Source organism: Mchenga conophoros, linkage group LG1 (assembly GCF_057382185.1).
Source record: "Mchenga conophoros isolate Kocher_MC1m ecotype Shallow Benthic linkage group LG1, M_conophoros_male_GT1.1, whole genome shotgun sequence".
NCBI lineage: Eukaryota > Metazoa > Chordata > Actinopteri > Cichliformes > Cichlidae > Mchenga > Mchenga conophoros.
The window spans coordinates 17,516,179-17,543,808 of NC_140526.1; the positions used below are offsets into that span (position 1 = coordinate 17,516,179).

The 27,630-nt window shown below is 38.6% G+C and overlaps 1 protein-coding gene across 1 annotated transcript in view; it reads left to right on the forward strand.

Moving 5' to 3' along the window:
- The first annotated feature begins 18,326 nt into the window (after nucleotides 1-18,326).
- The window catches only part of spon1a (spondin 1a), a 56,380-nt gene continuing 47,076 nt past the window's right edge, over nucleotides 18,327-27,630 (forward strand). The window contains exons 1-3 of the mRNA XM_085268271.1: nucleotides 18,327-18,767; nucleotides 19,722-19,828; nucleotides 24,135-24,268. Coding sequence (XP_085124397.1) covers nucleotides 18,536-18,767; nucleotides 19,722-19,828; nucleotides 24,135-24,268 — 473 coding nt within the window. The 5' untranslated portion in view covers nucleotides 18,327-18,535. The remainder of the gene's footprint in view (nucleotides 18,768-19,721; nucleotides 19,829-24,134; nucleotides 24,269-27,630) is intronic.

A 27,630-nucleotide genomic window follows, 5' to 3' on the forward strand; every position in this document is an offset into this window, starting at 1 on the left:
ACTGGTAGCAAGCACGTCCTGTAAATAAACTCTACGGATGTTCTGAATCAAAGACCACCCGAAGAGAGAGGGATGTTGAGGCCTCTGTATATCATGGTTTGGGACAGCAGTGTTCACTGCTCTCACCTTGTGAGTGAATAAGTTGTAGTAATCTTGAATGATAATGCAACTCCTCACAGCATAGTCTCATTATCCAAATGCCATTTGAGGTATTTTCTGGCAATGGGTGCAAAGAACTGCTAGGGATTGATATGCTTCCCTTAGTGCAATGCAGGGGAAAACAATGAGATTTTGATAACCACTTGTGACCCATTTTATCATGGTGATGATGCTGCAAATAATCTCATTTGCCATTTTTAATGACAAATAAGATTATTTAAGAAAATAAAAGGTGGGGTATAGTGGAATGGGTGTAAATTAAGAAGGTGAAAACCTGCACTTTCAGTTTAGTGTTGTTTTAGCATTGGTGGTATAGTGTTGTACTTTTATACTTTACTTTTGGGAAACATCACAACAATGACAACAACAATCTTTACTAAAATGCATACACACTGTTAATAAACGAGACCCAGTGACCTTTGTACAGACAAGACCAAAATGGAAAAATATGTTTGCCACAATGCACCATTTAGAGAAATCCTCACTCCTCCTCCACCACCACCACCACCACCACAGAGGGGTGATGATTTGGGCTTGTTTTGCAGCTTATGTTGTTTACCTTGATATTCTAGAGTCAAATGTGAGGACATCTCCGTGTGACATCCAAAACTGGGTGGTACAATAGAACAATTCCAGACACAGTAGCAAATTTTCAGCAGAATGGCTGGAAAAGAAAAGAAAGTGTAGCAGGGTTCTAGTGAAAATCAAGACCCCAACCTGATTGAAATACCGAGGCATGACCTTAAGAGAGCTGTGCATTAATAAATAAATGTCCACAAACCTCAGTGAACTGAAACAATAGCGCTAAATCACAACATTTGCATCAAGGCGCTTTATATTATAATGTAAAGACCCTACAATAATAAAGAAGAGTCAGCCTGCATTCCTGCACAGTGATGTGAGACATTGATAGTCATAGTGAAAATTGTTACTCGAAGAGATAATTGTCAGCAATGGTGGTATTATGTAAGCTACTGATTTGTGGTTGTATTTAGTTTTTTCACAGGTGTCCTTTAAAACCTTTCTTTTTCACAACTTTCAAAATTAAACACTGAAATGAGGAAACAAATGCTGACAAGTAAAAAAAATTCAAAACAAAAAACAACCTTAATCGAAAAAGAAGAACAAGGCAGACTAAATCTGAAAGGAACAAAAAGGATTGTGCACAAGTAAACACATGACTTGAGGAACACAGAACTACACATTTACAGATCCAGAGGCGTAATTGGAAATTTGTTACAGATGGGGGTTACACAGGTGCAGTATCAGGTGAGGAGGAATAGACAGGAAGGAAGCCAAATCCACTGCAACTAATTGACAGTACTGAAACAAGGAGACACTGGAATATGGAAGAAAAGAAAAGAAAAACATGAATGAGTTAATGTAGGGGGAACACAGAAGGACAGGTGCAGACAAAACAGAGGAAAAGAAAAACACTGGAAAAAAATAACAACAACAAGAGGAAGAACAGCAGAAACCAAAAACACGAAACTGACAGTCAGCATTGTCATACCAACAAAGTTAAGGAATAACACTGAATATCAAAATGAAAAATATAACGTTTTTGAAAATAGCAATAAAGTTAATCAAACTTGATCTCAAAGCAAGAATCCAAAACTGAAGGATCCAAATCTAAAGACTGTGACAAAGTTTAATGAAGAGTAGTTCATAAAAGAATATTTTTTAAAAGAAATAGTCTTGTAGTTTTAAAACACTAAGCGTCATGTAAAATAAAGAATGCCTTTTAACACAAGGCACTAAAACAAGCTTAAACATGAATTACAAAGTGATGTCATAAAACGGCTCTTAAAAATATCACAGTCTTGTTTTAACAACGCGTTTATCAGTTTACAACATAGTAGCAATAAATCAGTTCAAGCATTGCTTTTTGTATGTCATATAAAAATTTATAATATAATTATAGCATTTTAAAACCTCTGGCACTTTAATAGCTTAAGTGCTTCGTGACTTTTTTGGGAAAAAGCAGTCACGAACACTGCCCCACTGGCTCAAGGTGTTGCTCTCTTGCTGAAGGCTCATCTCTACATTTATCTTGTCAGGGTGTGAATGAGCAGCACCTGAAATGAGCTGCTTGCGTATGTGCATTGTTGTTCTTGTGGTTTATCATCAACCTGCTGAGAGAGATGGACTTCTTTGCTGCATATGAAAAACCAGTCCTCTTTAGATTTCTAAGGTCTAGCTCTATCCCAGACACTATTGGTGTTATGTCCAACTAGCAGTATACCAGTCAAATAATATTGCACCTTTCATGAAAGTTTTGCTTGCACTCCTCAAAGGTGTGAATAATAGATTTTGTGGATGTTTCACAATGATGCCATCTCCAAGATGAGTTCTGTTAAGCAGAGGCAATATAAGTGAGAGACACTGCACTCAAATAATCCTGAATACAACTAAACAAAGATGGTGCGGAAAAATAGTTTTAAAAATCATATTTTTTTTACCCAGTTTCCAGTTACCTGCTAATTGGTAAAACTTGCTTAAAATCAGAAGGTATCCTACTTCAATTTACATATTATGTGATAGTTAGATAAAAGCATTTTGTTGGACAGTCAGCTCAAAGACTTACTAAAAACCAGCTGATTTTATTAATTATCTCCAAGGTTACCATTCTATACTCACTACAAGTTTCTGTATATAACACAATTTCAGTTTCCAAAGATTGAAAGAAAAACCATTCTTCAGCAGCACAGAAAATTACATCGCTGCTATAAAAGGACATGCTGTTCTTCCTTGTTTGATGGAGAATGATTTTGTCAGCACTGATGAGACACATTATTTGAAAGACAATGAATGAATGGGATGGGGAGAAAGTGATGCAGCAGATAGGTGTAATTAAAATCTCCTTCCACTGGGATTACATTTATCTTGCTTCTTCTGTCGATGATTTATTAGGTAGACTGGGATGCAGCGCTTTACGTGACTCTGACTTTTGTCAGTTTAATCATATTTTGCTGTTCAATACAAAAATTATTTCTCTTTTATTTTGGTAGATTTTCAATGACATCAATGTAGTGAAATTGAAGAGAGCCACACATCATTTTTCTGATGCTGCCTTTCTCTGTGAAGTTTGTGTGTTCTTCCTGACCTTGTGCAGACTTTGTTGTAAATGCTGCCTATCTGGCCCCAGAACAAACTTTCAAAAGATAATCTTTTAAAACTCAATAGTGTCATTTTACTTGTAGATTTAAATAAAGATGAAAAAAGATGAACTGTTAGAAGGGAGGACTTGGATTGAGAATAAATAGATTCATAGATGCTTGGTGGATGGGCTTTGAATTTAGTTAAGGAATGATTTTCATAAGGTTAAAAGCCTATATGAGCTCATTTGTCATATGGAGTTGGTACGTTTCTGTGCCCTCGCTTGGTGGTCTGTGCTGAGGAAGCCCTTTGCCTAAAGACTGCATGGTCTGTCACACATCAAGAAATTTCCTTTGAGCTTTTCCCTCTGCTCTGTGAAATGCTTGTATTTCTTTCATTTACCTTTGTTTTAGCAAAATAATAATTTGAAACTGCCCCATGCATCACGTTAATAGGTTTTTGAATAAAATTAGGACTTCTGTATCAGAGACCATGTTTGAATCCAATTTCCTCTCTAAGTTTATGGTGTTGGTTAAATGTTGAGAACTATGATGTTTTTTTTCTTTTCTTAAATCAGTTCTCTGCTGATCTTTTTTATGCATTATTCCAGGGCACAGTTATTCTCCAATTTCAGAGGAGATTTGGGAACTTACTGAGTTTATTAGATGTAATGAGGTTTTTATTTGATAGTATCAAATTATGAACAGCGATTGAGTTATGTGTTTTTTCTAGTCTCACCCGCCTATTGCGCTGATTAATCAATCTTTGTTTGAGAGGATGGTATTATTCTAGTCGGTTCCTTAATTAGTTTGGATAGATTTTCTTTTCTTCAAAGAACTCCTACAGTTTTTCCTCTTCCAATTTATGCTGGCTTTGCTTGAAAAGTATAATTTCTTTTATAAAATCACATATTCCAGTTTTCCAGATGCATCATAAAAACATTGTTAGATGCTGGTGGGAGACAAAGAAAAACAAGATCAAATGTCATGTGAGACAAGAGTGTGATTGCTTATCCTGCTGCAGTGTTTCTCTTGCACTACATTAAAGCTCACAGATCCTTTAGAGCCAGCCCTCATTTCTATATACATGGATATTGCTAGGAAACTGAGGAAAGGGAGCAGAGGTTAATTAAAATATCTGCAAACATACATGGACATTGTATATAATGCAAAAAGAGGGTTTATACAGTCAATATTTTGTATGACCACCTTTATTCCTCAACATAGCTTGTCCTTGTTAAGCAAGCTTTCTTGTAAATAAATAATTAGTCTTAAGTAGTCTTCAGGAATAGTTCTACAACCTTCTTTTTCTTAGGACGTTCCATTCATGCTGGAAAATGAGGCTGTGGCCAATCAGATGCTTTACTTTAAGATACAATTTAAGTTCTTTGCTAAGTTTTCTGTTATATGCAGCCATAACACACTTTTAACCTAACATAGTTAGCTGCCTTTTTTATGCTTGAATGATTTATAGATCAGTGCTAAGTTGGTAAACAAACAAGAACTTGTAGTTCATGCTGCTATAATCCACAGCTCACAACGCAGTGTGACTATTTTGTTACCTAAAATTCTGCTCCCATTATGCATTTAAGAGGTTTGCGTTGGTTTTGTAGTCATTTGATATGAACTTCTAATTTTATTTGAATCAATATCAACTGTGTTTTTCTTTGGTTGTGTTACATTTTAGGCTTCAAAGTTTTAGGATAAGTATTACGCTTCACACCGAATGTTTTACTGTGCTTTGTTTAAACTGGAAAGTACTGGCACTAACCGTTAATCACGATTTGTTCAATCAAACGCTGAGTATAAAGCATACTCTAGAGTGCAGTAAAAGTGAGTGGGAGTCAGCATGGCCAACAGCTGACATCCACGTCAAAAGACCATGTTAAAAGAGATTCTGGTATGTTTCTAAGCAACACACAAATGGACAAACACACAGAGATAAAGCCAGGAGTGGGAGATTTACTCTTTTTTTTTTATATTCCTCATAGTGTGCTTCAGCCTCCTCTGATCCCTGATAGGCCTACATTTTTCCTGTTTCCAGTTGCAAAACATCACAAATGTTCCCCATAGAGCTCTACGCCTCCAGTCTCTAGGGGATCAGTCAGCTCTACACACTTGCGGTTCAGAATCTAGTACTTTCCAAACTCCCCTCTCTCCCACTTGTTTTTATTGTAATTCAAATAGAAAACACAAGTTTAATTGCTGCTGGAGTACATAGAGGATCAAGTGGTGTCCGCTGAACTATTCATGGAGATAATAAAAATAATAAAAATGAATCATTACATAATCATTAAAGCCACAACAGAATCGGTGCATTGCATCGATTCATTGCAGCCTGACATTCTCCACTCGTTCACGTCAACTCGCCCTGTACTGTTTCTGTTTCTGATCTTCTGCAGCCCTGTGTCAGACAGCCTCATTCAAGTCTCTACCTCAGACCAATAGAGTGCTTGACATTGTCTCCTCCTTGCTAAAGTCAAAGTCAGGTTAAGATCACAAGCTCTTCATTAGTATTCAGGTGTAGGAAAGCACACTGGAGCTGAGTGGGCCTCAACTGTGGCCAGAGCCTGACTCAAACAAAGAGCTATTGAGAACTGTTAAGCAACAAGCATCCAAATTCATCATTCGCATTCGTGCCAGTCTGCAAAAGTTGTGAATCGTTGCAAACCTTTTAAATCTACCAGTTTTGAACTAAGCAATGGTATAACAGAAAGGACCGTGCTATATACATTTATGCCTTCATGAGAAGTGTGGGAAATAACAGTGTAGTTACCTCCAAATCACAAATAAAGTTATGTTCCCTGCATGTGGATAGTCTCAGTGTTTACTATTGTTGATTTTAATATTTGGTCTAAAAATGATAATTTCCACACTGGGAGCGACCCTTATGTAAGCTTATCCACCTCTGTTGCAGGATTTATACCACTACATTAGTGTGGTTTGAAATGGCCAACCCCACTCCTCCCCACTTCCCCTTCCATTTTCGCCTCGTTGCCTCTCTTGCTCTATGTTTCTATTTAGTGCCTGCAAGCCTGCATCAGACTGTGATGCTATGTAAGCCTATATCTTTAGTGAAGTGACTGAAACATCTGCTGCTATCTCAGATTTCTGTCACACCTGCTCTCTTTGCAGTTATGACAACATCTGTACCCAAAGGAGTCATTTTAAACAAAAGGTGCCTGCAATATGAAATTAGTCCTAAGATTGTCTTTTTGTCTTTCTGTGTCTTGTTTTTCTCTCTATTTATTTTTTGTCTTGTAATATTATACTATCAATCCACTCATAGTAACCCTTCAGCACAGAAAAATCTTTTTTCTTTCACACAGACTTATCTTTGCGTGAAACAAACGGACGTTTCTGCTCTCACAAATTTCAGGCATTGAAGGTTGTTCAAAAAAAGGCTACTTCATAGAAATGATAATCTAATTTTACAGGACTGATAGAAGGAATATCGCAGTTATAGCCTTTTTCTTTTTTAAAACAATTCCTACTATCGTTTTACCCAACTGTCTTGACTATCATCAGTCAGCATGTGTTAGAAGGCTGTCAACACACTGCCCGTGGCATCTTCTGGGGCCTTAAACTCCTACTGCAGTTACGTATCAGCGACAGACACATGCACCATGCGCTTCTTTTGTCCATATTCTTTTGAAACACACCTCCCAACGTGCCAGGCAGTGATGAGTAACACCTGAGGCGGAGATTATATTGGGAAGTAGGGAATGGGAAGAGTGGTTTCATGTGAAGGTACTGGGGTTTGGGGGAGTTGATTGTGTGATGAGAGAAAACAAGCAAGTAATGCCTCGCTGTTGTGATGATCCCTGAGACTGAGAGCTACCCAAATCTATATTAGAATGTACATGTTAGAGAGAAATGCATCAGTTTATTGTCTGGAGGGTGGTATGAAAGTGTGTCTTTTAGCGTATGTGCATGTGTGTTTGAGTGTGTTTGGGTGACTGCGGTGTAGTGCTGGCAAGTGGATGGGTGTGTGCTCATCTCAGGATAGAGAGTGCCTGCAGCCCCGTAGCTTTAATGTCTGACAATTTGTATTGGACAATGACTATTGTGGATTGTCTGTGAAAGGATAAATTGTTTGATTGTGAGACCTAGTTAATGTCTACAGGTATACATGGAAGGAAGATGGAACACAGAGGAGGAGGGATTACATTTTCTTCTGCTGTGGCTAGCATTAAAAATAACATCACAAGGTTTTCACTTAAGATGATGTTTGTCCATTTAATGTCTTAAAGGATATGTATGTAATGAGCCAAGAAGTGTGTAAGGAAAGAGAAGAGAATGAAGTACTTTTCTATTCCCGTTTAATTAAACTTTCACCAACATTTTGTTGTAAATCATTGCCTTTATGCCTCAATCACATTACAATAGTTCAGTCTAACAAAAGTTACTTCTTGGCATGATACAAAATTTTAAGCTTCTGCAACAATGAAAGAATGAAGCTGATGCAAGTGCTTTATCTTACTTAATAGGACAGTTGTGTTTACAGTGAGATGTCAGGCCCAAACTCTCTGAGTCTTGCACTCAGTCTGAATGTATTATAATCATTATCTGTTATTTGGTGTTGTTTAGCAGATCTATTCAGACTTCAGTCATTTTTCTTTTTACTGTCTCTTTTTCACTATCACACGCTGTTTTTTGAGTGCTGTGCAATGAATAAAATGGAATATGTATATGCTGGATATGGATGTTATTAATGAAGGTTTTCTGACCCCAAAAGAAACTGGCCTATTTCAAAGGCACTTATGTGCAATTATTTGGCTTTTAGCATTCTGTTTTTCCACACTTTCATCTCTGAAGCACTCAGCTCAATGAGAGAGATTCAATGTCTGTCATTGTTAAAACATACTACAAAACGTGAATATGTACTTTAAAAAGTTTAATAGGACCTAATAAATCTGTATTGTTCACATAGACAGAGAATATAGGTAAGAAGAAGAAAGGTCCAGCTGGACACTAGTCATTGAAGGGATTCAGCAACATTTAGCCATTCTTCCCAAACCCTGATATATCTGTGATACACAGGAAAAACTATCAGCAGTCTCCTAATTTTAGAATGCTATTTCTTGATATATTATAGATCTTTTTATATATTATATCTATCCTTTCACAGTGCTTCTAGATCTACTGATAATGCTTAACTTACATAGAGTCATGTATTAAAGAGAACAAAAAATTGTGTTATTTGCAGATGACATATTGTTGTACCTACCCAGTCCATACCATTCTCTTTGTGCTATAATGTAATTGCTCTGTCATGGTCCTGGGTCTACAACTCAGTTTTTGTTTTTGTTATGGGTTATGTACTAGTTCAGTAGTGATCTTTCTATAATGAGATGGTGCTACCATAGCTCTAAGGCAGGGGTGTCGAACTCCAGGCCTTGAGGGCCAGTGTCCTGCAAGCTTTAGATATCACCCTGGGTCAACACACCTGAATCACATGATTAGTTTATTAGCAGGTTTCTGGAGAACTACAAGACATGTTGAGGAGGTAATTTAGCAATTTGAATCAGCCGTGTTGGATCAAGGACACATCTAAAACCTGCAGGACACCGGCCCTCAAGGCCTGGAGTTCGACACATGTGCTCTAAGGCCTTCCGAACATGTATATGTTTTAGGATACTGGTGGATGCGAGTAAAAAGGCCATAACAAAAATGGTTTAGTTAGAAATTACCCACGCGAGTACACTGGTTCATTGAGATGTTATATATGAAAAATATGATCATGTATGATATTTGTGCAATGGATATATTTAACTTTTGATTAACTTTTTGCCCCATGGCCTTCCAATCATGGACCAACCACTCTACCTACTGAGCTTCCCACGCCTACATGTTTTAATTGTCAAACATTGTCAGATGTGTCCAGTGCTGAACAGGTGTCTGTATTACCTGTTTTGGAGAAGAGAGTTTATAGAAATCAATCTGTCTTAAACTGTCTAAACATCACCGAAATTTTTTTTAGATATTGCATAATATTGGATATTATTAGCTATGTCTTTGTCTTTGCCATACACATAGATTATTTGATTATATTTGTGTAAAAATAGAAATCAGAAGATAAAACAATACAATATTCTGCTTGAGGAAATTTTGCTGAAGTCTTTTCTGAATGTCTTGCTATATGTATGAATACATTTGGTCTGGTAGCCCCTCCCCCCCCCCCCCCCCTTTTTTTTTAAAGATCAAATCAGCCCTTGCACTGAGGAGCAATACTCATCTTATCAAGTAATAACTGGTTTGTCAATTATAAGCATATAGTACAAGACCGTTTGGTACCCTTTTAAATGAGTTTGCATCCTAACATGATTTTTAAGTGGTAACAAAATAGGCAGTGTTTAGATAAGAGATACAGACCTGCAGTGCTTCTGGGCATGACATTTGAGAAGAGAGAACATGAGCATCTTCAGCTAACACGTGTGGTTTCCCAGCCAAAGGTCAGGAACAAGTGGAAGACTGAGCTTGCGAAAAGGTCAAAGTCTCTTTGAAAATGCTGCTAACAAAATAGTATCATAAACAAGTATTCATATCAGGTTCATGAAATCTACTAATGTGCCGTTAGTTTTATTGGAAAATATGATAGATAATGAACTGAGATTCTCTACTGACAAACTATTGTACAAAAATATTTTGAAAGATGAGTTTGCTACACAAAGGGACTTTGGAGAATGCCACAGCACTGACAGGATAGATGTTAATGTGACATTTAAAGCAGACCGCACAGTTGGATGTCTTGTATTTCAATTTTTATGTATAATATATCCAACGGCCACTGAAAGATACAACCCCAATTTAGAAAAAATAATGATGCAACGATATGCAAATCTCACAAACCCATATTTTATGTGGCAATAAATGTTTACATTGAGAAAATTTGCCATTTTGAGAAATAATTTATGGCATCAACAGGCTTTTTATAAAATTAGGATAGCCCCATGTTTACCACTGTGTAGCATCACCTTTTCTTTTAACAGTGCTGCTCAACAGTCATGGGTTTTCTTTATGAGATTTTTTTGTTTCATGAGGCTCAAAATGTTTTCAATTGGCCTGGACACCAATTCCATTGGCACTGAAGCACCCCCATATCACCTCAACTGAAATCTGAAGTGGTTCCTTACCTCTTTATTCCAGAGGAATACATTTCTTTCAAAACTTCCATTTCTTTTAAAAACAATTTTGAATTTAAATTCCTCTGACCCCCCAAAGGTTTTCCAATTTATCTCATTCCATCTTAACTTAGTTTTGTCCCAAAGAAGATGGTAGTGTTTTGGATCATGTTCACTTCATGAAATGTATTTTCTAATACATGTTTTCTAAATCACTCACCCAATTATTGTCACTTAGTAATAGGTTTGTGACTTTGTTACTTTAAGCATCTTTTTTCTTGCTTACTTTCTTTTTTTTGTAATTGGAGTGCTGCATTGTTTACACATAGAACCAGCTGATAGTGTTGAATAGTGAATAGATCTCTGAGGACCTATGAAATCAACAATGGGGATAGAGTACTGGAACTAAGCGTAGAACTAAGAGAAAGAGATTTAAAGCATCTGTTCCAGCTATCGTCATGAGAAATGTGGGGTCCTTGGGAAAGATGGATGAGTTCGGAGTGGTGATTAAGACCCCAGGAGAGTGTCATTAGTGTAGTATGATGATGATAAATGTGAATAAACTCACAATTCCTTGAAAAATTTATCTGAATAGAAGAAGAAGACTACACGATTTAATTCACTTCAACTCAGTTTAATTTATATCAAACCAAATCATAACAACAGTTGCCGTTGAGGTGCTTTATAATTCAAGGTAAAGGTAAAGACAATAATCCAGGGAAAACCCCAACAATTGGATGACCCCCTCTGAGCAAGCTCTTGATGACAGTGGGAAGGAAAAAAAACAGTCTCTTTTAAGAAGAAGAAATCTCAAGCAGAACCAGGCTCAGGGAGGGGCAGCCATCTGCCGTGACTGGCTGGGGAGGGGAGGAAAACAGGACAAAGACGTGCTGTGGAAGAGAGCCAGAGATTAATAATAACTAATGATTAAATCCAGATAAACATGCTGTGTAGAACCCATGTCTATTGGAAGTAGAGTTTCCAATAGACATGGGTACAGTGGTTTAAATCGTATCCATCTAATAGACTCCAATTTGTTCATGGAAATGGAGAGTCCTCGTCACATACTAAGGTTAAATATGGAGTTCCACAGGGTTCTGTAATAGGACCATTTTTTTTTTTACACTATTACATGCCTCCCTTAGGCAGTATCATTAGAAGGCATAGCTTACAATTTCACTATGACACCCACGTTATCTGTCCATGAATCCAGATAACACACACCAATTAGTTAAACTGCAGGACTGTCTTAAAGACATAAAGACCTGGACGACCTCTAATTTTCTGCATCTAAATTCAGATAAAACTGAGGTTATTGTACTTGGCTTTAAAAATCTTAGAAATGTGGTATCTAAACAGGTGCTTACTCTGGGTGATGTTACCTTGGCCTTCTGTGACACTGTGAGGAATCATGGAGTCATTTTTGTGGATATTTCCTTCAATGCTTATATTAAACAAATATGTAGGACTGCTTTCTTCCATTTGCACAATATCTCTAAAATTAGAAACATCCCAAGTGACGCTGAAAAACTAGTTCATGCATTTATTACTTCTAAGCAGGACTACTGTAATTTGTTATTATCAGGATATCCTAAAACTCCCTGAAAAGCCTTAAGTTGATTCAAAATGCTGGTGTAAAAGTACTGACAGACAGCAAGAGCATAGCATGTACTGGCTTCTCTTCATTGACTGTTAAATCCAGAATTGAATTTAAAATCCTGCTCCTCACATACAAGGTCTTGAAAAATCACACCACATCTTATTTAAATGACCTTATAGTACCACACCACCCCATTAGAGCACTTTGCTCTCAGACTGCAGGATTACTTGTGGTTCCTATAGTATTTAAAAGTAGAATGGGAGGCAGAGCATCTTCAGCTTTCAGGCCCCTCTTGTGTGGAACCAGTTTTCAGTTTGAATTGATTTGGGAGGCAGAAAGCCTCTCTACTTTAAAGATGAGGATTAAAACTTTCCTTTTTGATAAAGCATATAGTTAGGGTTGGGTTAGGTGACCCTGAATCCTCCCTTAGTTAGACTGCATTTTTCCTTTTTAAAAAGTGGGTCCCCTAAAAAAAAATTGGGAAAATATTGGCCTAGGGGAAGCAGTCAGATGTACCATGGCAGCCTCCCAAAAAGGCTGCCAGATGAGGTGATGTGGCACAGAGTGGCAAAAAGTCAAATGGAGGAAGCTGTGGAGTATGAAAACAGACTGTTTCACTGTCAGAGCTATCTATAATGTGTTGGCCTTTACAACAAATTTACATTGCTCGAGTGGTGAGGATCAAGCCTATCACCATTGTGCCACTCCAGCTACATTCAAACACATCCCCCTGTGTTTTAAGAACAGTTTAATGCTTTTTACTGAACATTGCTCTGAACATCTTGGAGTAAATGAAAAAGGTTCTCTGTAGATTCAGGCTGCCTGAGACTGAGTTTACAATATTGAAATCTGTCCTCATATTGGTCATATTCTGTTTAGGAGGGTTTGGGCCAGATTTAGTAATGTATTGTACCAGTGTAAACTTGATTTTGACATTAATAAAGTGCAAAGAGAACAAAGTGACAAGATTGTGTGTAAGAGGTGGAAATTCAGAGATTTTTGTGACTGACAGTCTTGTAGGTATATACTGGTATTTCTGGGAGTTCATTTCTGAAGGTGCAAAATATAAGAAGAATAATATGTAAAGGAAGCATGTGACATAATTTTCTAAGGTTTGCAGTGTGAAGTTTAGTACTAATTGTAGTGATAGTTAATGTAGAAAAAAAAAGTCTTATTTTTTGTGCTTGATTTTGAAATCAACTGACTGTGCCTGTGTTTAGCTTTTTTAGACCCGATTTGGTAAATCACCTGTAAAAATATCGAAACATTTCTTAAACTGAAAACACTATGTCCAGATGAACACAATGAACTTTTGGGGATTGTCCAAAGACATTTATGCTAGGTCCCCAGTCAACAAGTCTTCAACAGCTCCTGTATATAACTTGTGGCAAACTTTGGCCAAGGTATTCGTGTTTCAGAAGCTGACATGTAATAGTTTCTGACATTTTGTGTGATTTCCTCGAAGCCTTTTAGATATGGCCTGAGTCTCCTTAGCGTTAAAGACAGGATTCAATAAGTAATGCTTCAACAAGCCCCAGCACCTGGCGGTCCCCGTCACCCTCTGGCTGAATGTAATCATTTGTGATAGCCCCTGTACGCTTGCTGGTCTCCCAACAGCACATGTTTCACTCAGGCTTTTAGAGGGACATCAAAATGCATTACCTCCAAAGCTGTAGATGGGGGTCTGAATGCATGAAGCCATGGTGGAAATAAAGACATTAACTCTATCTCCAGACCAAGGTTGCTGAACTGAGCTGAGTGACATTACAGTTGCAGTCGTTATGCATACTACTGTACATCAAGGGGTCATTTCTATGTGAATGCCTCTGCCTCTCAACTCAATGTACACAGTAATAATGTCTGAACTGTATATCTATTACTATAATCAACATTTAATGATACAATTTTGTGACGTTCATATTTGTTTTCCTTCTCTTTTCTAGCATTATTCTGTAGCTACCTCTTTTTCTCCTTCAAATTAAGTGGTAACAACATGGTAAATCTTAGGTTTTCTGCACATACTGCTGTTGCATGGTAAATATGGCCTTAATGACTTTGCAGCAGGGGGTTTGGCTGTTTAATGAGCACACTCTCCTGCTCCACCATGTTCAAATGAGAGCCTAATTTCATTTTCCCTCTTGACCTCTATTCCTCTTAGAAAATAACAAAGCACAGGGGATTTTTTTTTTCAAAGGCGGTAGAGAAAATAAGAGGTGTGTGGAGAAAGAGTATAATGATGAGATTTTGCCCGTGATGATAGACGGCACTTATATCACCACACTCTTCCTTAAATCCGTGAGCAGTATCTTGAATTTTTCACCTACACAAGCAGACATGGAATGAAAAAAAAAAGGAAAAAAATAGATAAGCCAAAATGGCAGCTTTAAATGACAGCCAGAAAAGATAGGATCTGTTTTTTTCAGACCAGCTGTTAGAAAACTGTCCTAAGATTTGATGCCTTAGATGTGGCAGTTGATGAAACCACTTCACAAGCAACCAGCAGACCATGGCGTCACTTTAGAGGAAACCACGCAGTGGGTGTCTAGACCAACAGCAACACTCTTGTGTGCTGATAACACCACATCCACACGCCACATGTGTTCTGTTCAACAGATCGAATGATTTTAACTTGAAGTCATGAATCCTTAAAAACTATCCCCTTTCTTCTTTGCCCATATTAGGCCTTTCCAATAAATCATGTGCACAACTGTGATCAGTCAAAATTATTTGTTTTTTTACATTTCTCTTCACATAGTTCTGTCCATCCAACATGTAGACTAGACAAATGTTGTGTTATTTCATTTACTTTTGTGCCATCCAACTGAACACAAATTTAGTAATACAAGAAAAAGTAATGACATCTGTTCTTGTCCAAAAATTGTTACCAAGAACAAAGGCCGTTTTCAACATTTCTATATTTTGCATCACTAGTTGCACACCGACATACCTGTTAGTAACTTGCTAGTAGCACATTCACAGTTTCCTGCTGTTGCTTTTGAATGACTGGCTCTCTTGAAGCTTTTTGTGGCTAAGTGTCCCACTCAAGGGCAACTAAAGAATAACTGCTGAAGGTCTGACAGTTCATTACTCATTCAATTGCATCACTCGGCTTCTATTAACTCGTGTGGTTATTTAAGGCATAACATCCCTGGTCTGATTAAAAGCTACATGTACTTTATAAAACAAAAACACAAAGAGATTTGCTTTAGAGACTAGAAAAGCCAGACTGCAAACCAAAATAAAAGTCACCTATATAGAAATCCATATTCAACAAGTCCAGACTCTTTGTTGACTCACAATTAGGGGGGTTATGACCACCCCCCCCCCCCCCCCCCCCAAATAATCAGACTGACCAATATAACCCCCCCAATAAAATGATGAATTATCTTTCATAAATAGGCTGTTGGTTTTCTTTACTCATTTCAGGTATTACCAGCAAAATAGCTGCATGTTTAATCATCTGGGAATTTACCCAGATGTATTTATTTACTTAGACAGAGATCTTGACCCCCCCCCCCCCCCCCCCCCCCCCCCCAGGTGTTCAGCACAAAGTTCCGCCGATGTCTGGCCCTTCAGTTGATCCATCTACTGTCCATTGAAGCCACATTGGAAATGGTCTCAGTGGAAGAGTGGCTGTCAATACCCCATTCTTAAGGAAAGCAAGCAGGGAGAAAAGGCAGAGATATTACACAAGAAGTAAATATCTGTGAAAAGGGGTTATACAGAGTAATGAATCCAAAAAATTGTGTTTACAGCCATCTGTAAAACACAGTAGAGGCTTAGTCATGGCTTGGGGTGATTCACCGTGTCTTTGGGGATCTTGTCAAACTTGATAGAATCATAAACATAGTAAAGTATCTCATGTGATATCATGCAATACCATCTATAAAGCATCTGATTGGTAACTGCTTTATTTTTCAGCATGACAGTGATCCCAAACATACTGCAGAAAAAGTACTGAACAGAAAAACACACAATAGAACACTGTCAGTCATGGGCTGGTCTCCCCAAAGCCCGCATCTAAATATTACTGAAGCATCATAGGATCATATAGGATAGGATTATCTTGACAGAGAGCAGAATAAAAGCCAGCCAACATCCAAAGAAGAGCTTTGAATGTCCTTCAAGAATTCCGACAAACTATTTCTGAAGACTACTTAAATATAATAAAAGAACCCTTGCCTAAGAGAGTTCAAGATATGTTGAAGAACAAAGGTGGTCATACAAAATATTGTTTTTCAAGCTCACTGGAATTGTAAAAACAATGTCTTTGCCTTATATACTATATTTTTATGTATGTTTGCAGATGTTTACCTATTTTCAATATTCTTAGCAAAATATAAAGAAATTAGGGGCGACTCAAGACCTTTGCAAACTACTGTACAGTTGTGTGCCAAGTGCAAAGATTTGAATTGCATGAACAGATGGGATGTAATGATTGTGCAAATCATGTTCTCATCCACATTAAATTTTGTAAAAGGCAGTGAATAACCTTGGCTCTGAAAGTAAGGAAGAGATTCTGCTCAGCAGGGCAACGAGACAAAATGCTTTCATCACACCTGCTGGTTTACTGTTCTGCTATCTAAACTCTGTTCCTTTCCTTCCCCATCATCCATCCATCAACACAGCAGTAAATGCACAGAGCATAGCCACTCTCCATTTGTCAGTGCCTATCAGAAACGGTTGCATGCCCATTACATGCCTGCTGACCCCTCTGAAGTCTAAAATAAACTCTGGGGTGTTGCAAGAAAAATGTCACAAATGATAAAATATAGCCTATACCACCCGAGAAAGATTAAGAAGCAAAGAAACAGAGGGATTACATCAAGTCTTCACTTTTTATCATCCAGTGGTGTCATTGTCATGTTTTTATTTCAAAGCCTGAGAACTGCCTGAAACAGATATGCTTTGGATGAAAAAAAGGCACAGGAGCAAAAAGGGCAGAAAAGAAGGTGAAGAAGATAACAAGAGACGGAGGCAGTAAGTTATCAGAAGAAAATATTTTATTTCTCAGCCTGTTATTGAGACACATGAGGTCAAAATACAACAAACCAGAAGATGGATTAAAAAATTATAAGCTATGTGTCTATGTTTTTCAGACTAGCACTCATTTCAGTGTTTCTTTTTTTCTGTTTTTCTTCAGGAAATGGCAGAGAAAACCCAGAACTAAAGCAGTGAAGCGCTTCTGCGGTTGAGGATTTGTTTTCGGAGGTATTAAATGCTTAACCAATAAATCAATAGAAGAATACCTGTAAATGATTACCATAGCAGTTCTGCACTGACTTTAAGCTTATTCATTTGAACTAAAAGTGTAAAAAGTGAGCAGGAGTATGGATATAGCAAGTAAAAATAAAAGAATACAGACAAAAGAAACAGCTGAGTTTCAATCAGAATTAACAAATCAGTCTGGTATTCAATACAAACCTGTAGTCCAATGTACTTTATCCTAAGAATTGCAAGAAAACTGGATATGTAGAGCACTACAATTTTGTGTAGGAACATTTTGCTGTTGTGTAATTAATTAAAAATATTGTTGTGGTGGGTTTGAGCAAAACACTAAATGACTGTAGTCTGTACCAAATGGTGGCCAAACTAAATGACCAACTGCCATCTCAACAGACAGCTCCATGGGTTTTACATATTTATGTATCTATGTAGTAAGTATAGGGTCACTCTGTCCTGCTATCAAAAATTAATCGTTGTCTATGTGGAGCTAACAGGTTAGGGCACTACAGCTGGGTTGCTTCTGCTTGGTGAATGTTTTTCAGATGTTACTGGGGGATCAATAGAGAGAAGTGCTGAAAAGATCTATATCTATTCTTGTTTTGCTTATAATGACAGTGTGGGGTTTTGTCCCAAGCATTAAAAAAGGCAAACGTACAAACATTATAATTTTTTATCATTTAACTTTTGTGTTGCAAGAAAATCGAGAGCAATGCAATTACAGAGAAGCTATTTGTGACTAAAGTTTTTCTTTCTTTCTTTCCAAATTAGTCACCTTGACAACCGTGAAGCATGCTTTGTTATTTCCTTTGTCTGTGTCACGGTGCACATGTCTTTCTTAAGACACTTAAGTGATGCCACACGCACACACGCAGTCGTCGCACGAGAGTTCAGTCCAACTATGTTAAATGCGTTTCCTCTGCGTAAACGTTCAATGACAAGAATTAGTTTTTTTTTGGTTTTTTTTTCTCTTGTTTTGCGTTCATCACTCACTCGGTTTGTAAATAGCTGTGCCCCTGGAGACAGCTACACAGCGCTCATTCTGCGCTTGGCTTCCCCCCCCGGACCCCTGCTACCCTGTTCACTTTAACCAGCTTCACGCGGTGTGCCGTTCTTGTAGAGCGAGCGCAGAGCACATCCCAGTCAGTCTTCACTTCTCCTCTCTCCCGTTCACTCCGGGATGGAGCTGTCCTCCTAGCGCAGCAGAAGTGTACTTCAGCAGTTGGCAACTTGGTTTGACGTTAAGGAGAAGCTGAAGCAAACGTCAGTTCTTCTTCTGACAAGATTTCTTTCACCTCCGCGCATTAACTTGGCTGTCGCAAATCTGCAAAATGACAGCAACCGGACTACATCCACGCTTTGTGCTCCTGCTTTGCTTCATCTCCACCGCGGCGTGCAATACGTTTGCATTCACCGAGGAGCCTTCTGACAGAGGCGGGAGGGCGGACGGGTATTGTAGTCGGGTATTACGGGCTCAGAGCAATAGGAAAGAGGGCAACAGCGAGTTTCGGCTCCGGGTAGAAGGAGACCCGGAGAGCTATCACCCAGGGAGCACATACAGAGGTTGGTGTTAGCGATATACGCGTAGTACGCTGCTTTCCATTGTGCCTGTGCATTGCCTCTAAGCCACAGTCAGCAGACTATGCAAACTTAAGATAAGTTTCTGCACAATCTACTTTTGATGCGGGGCGAGCGCTAAGATGATTACGCACAATCGCAATAAGCAGACGTGTATTTTAACTACTAAAAGATTAACGAGAGATCATTTTAAATCTGATTTGAACATCTGTGAGCAAATAGAGTGCCTAAAATAGTTTTGTATGATCAAAATTTTAAGAAGGCTTTTTTCTGAGAAAGCTAAATCCCTCTATGAACTCTTGCGTGCTTTTGATGTTGTGTTCCATACTTAACAAGTTTCTTGAAAGCCAGCCCCGGATTTCTCTCTCTCTCTCTTTTCCTAAAAGGAAAGTTTTTGGGTGCAGTAAATGGGCATGTGCCATCTGCTCTGTGATTTCTAGTCTCCTGCCCTTCTGGTTCCGACAATGTGTTGCGCTGCAGTTGGATCATTGCTGCCTGCTTTAATTCCAACTACTTTTTGTTTAGCAATCAAAATGACAACTGCATTATTTTAAATGTTTGAATGATTTAGCTTCAGTTTAAATCAGTATTTGTTAATATCTAAAGACACCAATTAAGTTGCTGAGTACAGCAACTACAGTTTTCTGCAGTAACTCAACGTTCTTTAATGTTGTGACTGATTGTAAAAATGGGCAGAAATTCCATCCTAAACATAATCTGGCTAATTTGACAATCTGAGAAAGGCAATGTGCAAATTACATTAACTTTAGCTTGTCCTTTATATATTTGAGCTTAAAATATATAGTATTATTTATACATACAACACTACTCAAGCAGGTATTTTAACCCACTTTAATCAGGTATTTGGAAGAAGAACTGTAGTTAAGCTGCTCCCTGTCAGGTGATGTTGTCTTCTAATATTTTTTTGTTTCCATGTAGTGACTGTGACTGCAGCCAGCCCCTCCTACTTCAGAGGGTTCACCCTTATTGCCATGAAGGATGGTGCAGAAGGTGACAAAGACGAGGACTATGCTGGGAATTTTCAGGTATGGTAACAGCCAACACATATGGCTGTGTGTTATGGATTAGAAATTTCTCACTGATTAATAACCCATCCCCTTATTTGTCTAACATGTTTATTTTTTAAATTGGGACACAGCAAATTTTAAATTAATACTAGCCAGCATATTTCGCCACGCCTGCACTCTTCATACCATCCTTCATCTAGCATAACAACTGTGCATGACATGAGTGGAGAGACAGATATTTTCCTTAGACAGCCCTCCTGTCTTCACATGTGTCAAAGTGTGATTATTCTCACCTCACCTCCTCTAAAAGGCTTGATATAGCATGTGAAAGGAGCCTACTCTCAGCACATCTTCCCTTGAGCTATGCTTTGCTTTGACTGCTGGAAGGTGTGTGTAGAGTTTGAGAAGCCATCTATTCAAAAAGTAGGCATGTATGTATGTACTGTACAACAAAGTAGATGAGAGGGTAATTAACCTTTTATACAAGAAGGTCCAGCTGGAGTACTGTAGGGAGGAGGAAGAGAACAGAGAGGGGCCAAGAGTGTGAAAGACAAAAAGAGAAGGCAAGGCAACTGGTGCTGCTATGCACATGTGATAATGGCCAAATAATTGTAATGCAGCGTGATCAGACAAGTGGTAGGGAAAAGACATGATAGTTAATGAAATTTCATGTGTATTTCCAATAATTTGTATGCAGTCTGTGTTACTACTATACAAAGGAACTACACTATAAGGTGATAAAATTTATCCATCCATCCATTCTATTCTGTTTATCCTTATCAGGTTTGTGTGTGTGTGTGTGTATGTTTGTGTGTGTGTGTGTGTATGTTTGTGTGTGTGTGTGTACAGTTAGGATGGCAGTTTAAAAAATGTCTAGGATTTAAAGATTGCATAAGATGACACAAAGGATTTGGAAAGAACTCAGCAAGAAAATAACTGATTTTAGCTTCATAAATATTTCATAAAAATCCTAGATTATAGTTAATAAGGCGTATAATAAAGCCATTATATCACATTAATATACTATAATAATAAAGAAAAACCCATTTCAGTCTTAGTCATAGCCAAATCCATATTCCTGTTGAGAACTTTTAACAGCATGTCTGGCTTTCTCCTGTTTAGCCTCCTGCAAATGTGTTCATTTTAACTGTTTCTTACATAAAAATCCACTATTTTACTAAACCTTTACGGTTCAAAGAGAGGTTCACACAGCAGTGCACAGGCTGCTCTGATCACAGTTACTGCAATGCTGTGGCACTCTTTGTGAACCTAAGCCTTGATTATGACAGGACATAAAGACAGGAACACATTGTTTTTGTCCTGTCTGCACCTCACAACTCATTACCCAGCATCAACACCACCAAGGTTCTTTTTTCGCTCGTATTTGTTGTTGCAGTTGATTTCATGACGTTTTTCGTTAATGCCAGCCTCGAGTGCGTCCCTCAGACATATGCCGGAGTGTGGCTTGGAGTGACGCGGCGCTAAACGTCAGGAGTTAATATAGGAGAGACTGCATCATTTAAATGACACTCACATCCCTCAGCACATGAATGGGTGCTGAGTGGACAGAGAATAATAGATAAAATGGATAGATGTTTGATCATTGCCTTTTAGATGTTCGCTTTAGAAGTAAAAAGAGCAGATGTGTCAGTACTGTGACCTGCTGCTTTTGATTGGACTCCTGCTGGGTTTTTTAGAAGTTTAAGGTCTCTTTCACGGCTGCAGATGATCACCTGTCTTTCCAAGCAGTCTGTGACAGAGCAGTAAAAATAAACTGCTGTCTAAAGAGATATGTCTCTATCATCACCTGCTCAGTCAGTCTTTCATACTTTATGTCTCTTATGTCAGAAACCTATATACACATACGCGCGCACAGACACACTATTGCTCCTTTGTGAAAGAGCTCTGGGTGGACCAGCCCCAAGGAACTGAAGGAAAAGAAAGAAAAAAAGGAAGCTGCAACAGAGGCTTTAGGCTTTATTTAACATACAGCTCATTTGAAATCTGCTGGTGTGCCCCATCTCAGCCGTCTTAGGACAGCTCCCGACTTGATGAAAAGCACTTTTATTGAGCTCTCTGGGGAGGTCAGCTGCCACTGTGTGTCTGTGTGTGTTTTTTTGGCAAGAGTGTACACCAGCAGGGAATGCTGGCGATGTCTGATGAGACATTACTTCTCAGCAGGGTGAGATAATAGGACAAGAAAAGGCAAATTGTCATGTGGCTGTGTGGCTATATGTGGGCTGGAATTGTCAGGATGTGTTTTGAAATTTCTGTGGCGGTTGTGCCATTTGCAGCTACTTTTCTGCAGCCCCTATGTTATTTTAGATTGTTGCTGAATGATGTTTGGCTCTGACCAGGGCATAGCATAGAACCAAGCACTTTCTTTGACACAAAACTCTTGCATAAACTCAGAAAACGCAACTCGAGTCTTCCAGTGGAATGTCCCGTTTTGTTAGTTTTCCTAACAGCCATTGTCAAGCTATTGGCAGAAGATCTGAAAACGAGGGAGTTAAAAAACAGGATCATAGGTTGTCTTGCAGCAAATTAGTCGCTTCTTTTTGCAGATGGTGTTCAATGCAGTCCCATGTGACTTCTCTGCTTTTAACATGTGGTGTAGTCCATTCAGGGCAGCCCAGAATGCCTGTTAGAAACCATGGGAACATGGAGGGGAGGGGGTGTGTAATCTTTCAGATCACGATCGGCTGCATACACATGGATGGCATGCACACACACAAAGCTCCCGGACTCCCCTTCTGACTCTCCGTCTAACTCTTAACACACTCTCTCACACACAATTTCAAAGGGAACTCATTCATAACGTGGAATGACAAAGGAAATTCTCCACTGACAGCTTTATGGAGTGAGAAAGTTCCCTGCCTTTACTGCCCGGATGTCACTTCCTATCAAACAGATCCTTGGTCTCAGCGGTTGTGCTCTCTCATGCAGCCAACTCAACTAATTTTCTGTCCCACAGTTAAAATCATTCAGGTGCTTAATATCTCAGGTGTGGAGCTGAGTAAAGAGGGGAGCACGGATTTGGACTCTTCAGCCTAATTCAAGTCTGGGGACTTTTTTTAAATGACCTGAAGACATCAGAAGCGAAAGCTAAAGTGACTGCATCCCGCCTGTGCCCCACGTCATGCAGTGCCTCTGCTTCGGCCAAGAAACCTCACCTGGTGTGCATAGCTTTTATGAGCTCGGTTGGCTTACCCACAGGGATGTTCACACTGTGCTTTGATGCCAGAAAAAATTCTAGAATCAAGGTTGAGACTTGCAGTGGCCAACATTTGCCTGCTAGTCGTACAGCCAGGCGAGCCAACATGAGCTTGGCTGACATGATAGATAGTGACCCCCCTCTATTCAGGGAGGAGAAGCCCCCCCGGTGGTGGAGCCTTCAATAGCTTATTACTTTAACCAAAACTGCTGATTCGTTTCAACTGTCACAAGCATCTCTCCGCTCAGTAAAATAGATTGTTCTACTGCTTCTGTTTACCAGAAAATATATAAATATGCAGCACAGTCGGTAGGTTTGGCATCCTGATGCCACTTTATTATAAACAGCACCTGCTCACAACATCTTCTATAAATAGCTCTTGCATAGTTTGTAGCCACGATTTGTCCTGTTGTAAGAGAACAAAAATTGTTTAGGCACATCAGACATGTATATCAAGCCATTAAGCTCCCACATTACCACCCTTGGGAGATAGCTTTGAGCATGTCTATGTTTTTTAAGTGTTCCTTTTCTCTTTAATCCAAACACGTCAGCCTTAGAGCATTTTTCCATGATATCTGTAGCTTTTCCTTAAATATCTTTTAATATCTTCTCTGTGGAAGAAGGTTTTGCTCCTTTTTTGTGTTTTGACGCTATCATGGAACCCACAAAGGCTATCTATGTATCTATCTAAAAATGCAGTCCCCAAGATTAAAAACCTATTTTTAAGAGAGTCTTGGGCCAACATCTAGCACAGGTTTAAACCACGGACCCTCAACAACAGTAACCACTCAGCCAACATGCTGTTAAACTCATTACAGTAACTATTAAAGCTGGAAATGTGTTCTCTAATAACTAAAGCGTGTTTAAAGACCAGATAACTGATGGTGTAAGACTAACACAATTCACTGAATTGACTCATGTTTACAAAAAAAGTGTGTTTAATCTCAGTTCAGCTGTTAATTATGTTTGTGAGATCATGATACGACAAAATGTATCTGTGCGATCCAGCATCAAGAGAAGAAAATTACCTGCAAGTGTTTCCAATTCTTGTCTGATGCATTTATACTCATTACTGATCTCTTTGTGTGTTTGTGTGTCGATGCTTTACAGATAATTGATGAAGAGGAAACACAGTTTATGACCAACTGCCCCCCTGCAGTGACAGAGAGCACTCCTCGCAGAAGGACCAGTATCCAGGTGTTTTGGACTGCACCCCCTAGTGGCTCCGGTTGTGTTTTTCTCAAGTATGTATACAGCAACGGCTGGTCAGCCTGCTTAGCAGAGTCAAGCCCTCAGCTCAAACAATGAAAACAATATTCAAATTTAGTCTACATATCCAGCCTTCTGTCAAAAATACGGGTAATTGCAGGTTATCCTCCAGATGTATTACTCATGTGAAACTGATTCATGTAAGCTGAAGCTAGGCTGATCACGTTTAGGCTGCAAAGCAGAATTGGTCCCAACTACAGTTTAAATATGTACCCGGAACAAGAAACTCACCGTTGAGGCAGGCAGACATAATGCTTCGTTATTGTATTGTCACAAGGAACTTTGCAATAATTAAAAAAATGCAGAGCAGCACCTTTATAAACAGCACAGTGTGTGCTTTCTCTCCTGTGTGTACACACTTACACTCACACCCCCACAACACCGCAACCATCGCAAACAGAATCCAAATCTGACACTCTGTAACTGTCTGTACTTACTGTGCTTTGTCTGACTTAATATAGCTTTATAAATATCTTCAGATATTTAAATAAGATATTTTTTACCAACACTCTTGCTCTCTCTTAATTTCAAGTCCACATCTAATGAATTAATATTTATACAAGTATACTAAGTGAAATGTAGCCTCAAGTCTCAAGTAAGCAGCTTTTCGATTTTATATAGATTATTTAGAACTAGGATTTTTAAAAGAGATTGATTTAGTGCAATGACTTTAGTTTAATTTTTTAACTAAATCCTTTCATTTGGCTTGATAAACTAAATATTACCTTCAGTAGTTTTATACCTGATATGCACCACTCATTTCTTGCTGTTGTAAGTGCTCTGGGCTTACTTGAACACAGAAGACTAGTCATGTTAAGCTGAGGACACATCATGACAGAAATCCATTTATTAATCCTGTACTTCACTGCGGGGAAATAATGAGAGTGCATGAAGTGGAAAGGCACTGAGGGTCTGTGCGGTTCACGAAGGCTTCTGATAAATGCATTATTTAACAGTTTGTATGTTCTTTCTCTGGTGTGTGATCTACATCTATCATTGTTTATTTACAAGGGAGATAATGGTTGAATTGTATTTGGTACTTAATAGATAAAGGAAACAGTTTAAAGTGTGACAGAGTGCACAGCCTTGAAAGAGATACTTAAAAGTGCAGAGATGTCGCTGCACTATCAGCACATAGACAATGCGGAAAGGAGAGAGTAAGAAGCTTACTGTTCAGAACACATGTCTGTGAAAATCATAATTACAGGCTGGCAGTGGGTATTTGTCTCTGCTCTTCACCCTGACTGGAGTAATGATGACAAGGTTTTTGCATATGCCACTCTGCTCGAATGCAGCGACTGTCCTAGTACAGTCTTATTGATATAAAAAGTGAAACTCTGTAAAAATTTTATGTGAAAGTCCCTGCACAAAAACCTCTTAGAGGGAGATACATTGCTGTTCACTGGTGGTTATTATATTGCACAACTTCCAGTAAAACGTTTGTGCATAAACAGGCACATACGGCATAATCACTGAACAGCAGAAAACAACATAACAATGTGAGATACCTTCCTATCTTAGATTAGCTTAGAGTAGACAAGTTTCATTACCAATGCAGGTATAGGGTAAATATTTGTTTTTCATTTTCTCCATATCAGGGAAGGTAGCTGCCTTTCAATAATGCTGTTGGTAAAATGTCATCTTTAAAAAAACAAACAAACAAGCAGACAAATAAAAAACATCTGGTCATGAACCTACAAGTGTGTGCACAAGTCTGTCTCATAGAAACTGACTCACATGTACCAGGAAATCCTGCTCCTCGTGAGTGGTTTGCTACAGTATAATTGATGGTCAGTTGCTGTCTTTTAGATGGAAAGTCTGAGCTTGGTGGTTTGGGTTTCTCAAAGGTTGATCCGTGATGATAGGGTTAGGCAAGGATGCTCATTTACCTCCTGAACTCAGAGCATTCATTTAAAAAATCTTACCATTTATTTTTAGCCTTCTCATAAGCTCAAATCAAAACCAAACTTTCCTTTGCTGGGTTTCTGTTGGTGTCTCACTCTTGTTTAACTAAAAATGATAGTATACAGAAGCGATGCAAAGATATATAGGCCTTGCAGAGTGCTATGAGCCTATTAGCAAATATAATGACCGTTATTAATGAAAGTGGCTGCTTAAAATAAGAAGCTGCTATATACGTGTTACAGTGTTCAAGAGAGAAATAATCATTTAATACGTTTTTTATTTATTTATTCCCTTGAGCTTAAGGGAATAATTGCTACTAGCCATCGTAATTCAAACCTAGTTAGACACCAAAAAGGTTTAAAAAAATGTCAGAATCTGAGAAAGAGTTGATTTTCTTCTCAGTCCTCTATTATTACTTTGGTGTATTATTATTCCTTGATTGGAAATAGAACATAAGAGACTACAAAGGGCTCGATAAATATAAAACTGTAAAAACCCATACCCATAAGTATCTAGTGACACAAAGTACTCTAGTCACAGTGGTATTATCAGACTGTAGTTCCACACAACCTGATTGGGTTCCACGGAAGCTATAACTAAATTCACTCCATATGTTGCTGTCACCACTGAATTTGCTACTATCTTGTCTCTTTCCATTTGTTGGTGCGAGATGTTTTATTTGTAATTTCCCTCTGGCATGCTATATGGATAGTAGTGTGGTATGTTTTGATGAGCTGTCTGAGTATATCAGTGATCTGGTGAATGTCACAACCACATGCAGCTGTCAGAGTGTGTTTAGCTCCATCAGTTAGATGACGCAGCAGATAAAGGATGCTTTGAGAACACTGGAAGCAGTCCTACAGAAATTAAATGTAAATACATTTGTCTTGGAGTGGATTTATGTTTAGGCATCTTGTGAGTTCTTCTTGCAACTGAGAATATGGATCTTCATTAATTTCATCTTTTTGTTGCAGCAGGAGCTGGTTGTAGCCCTAAAACAGTAGTCTCTGCTGCCCCCCCCCCCCTTTTTTTTTTACCTTTGCTTCTCTCTTTCTCACTGTCTTTCCTTTTTCTTTTTGTTAATCTCTCAGACTTACACTACCCGGAGACAGACACTCGTACACACACACACATTCAAATCAGTGCACTTTTGTGGTGATTGGGATCGGCGGTGGTGTGGATCCAGCAAAATAAGATAGAATTTAAATTGGATGTTAAATAAGCATTACTCGGCCTGATTGTCTAGCCAGTCCAGGAAAGTGGGTGAGCAGTGAGGCAGAGTTTGCTCGTCTGTCTCTTGGAGATATGTGGAATTGGGGTGAGATTGAATTAAAGTGTGAACAATTAGAGAAGTGCTGGTGGTGTCACTTACCTTGAATCAGTTCATCTGTGTTATATGAGAGGCTATTTTGGCAGTAAAATCATACCTTCT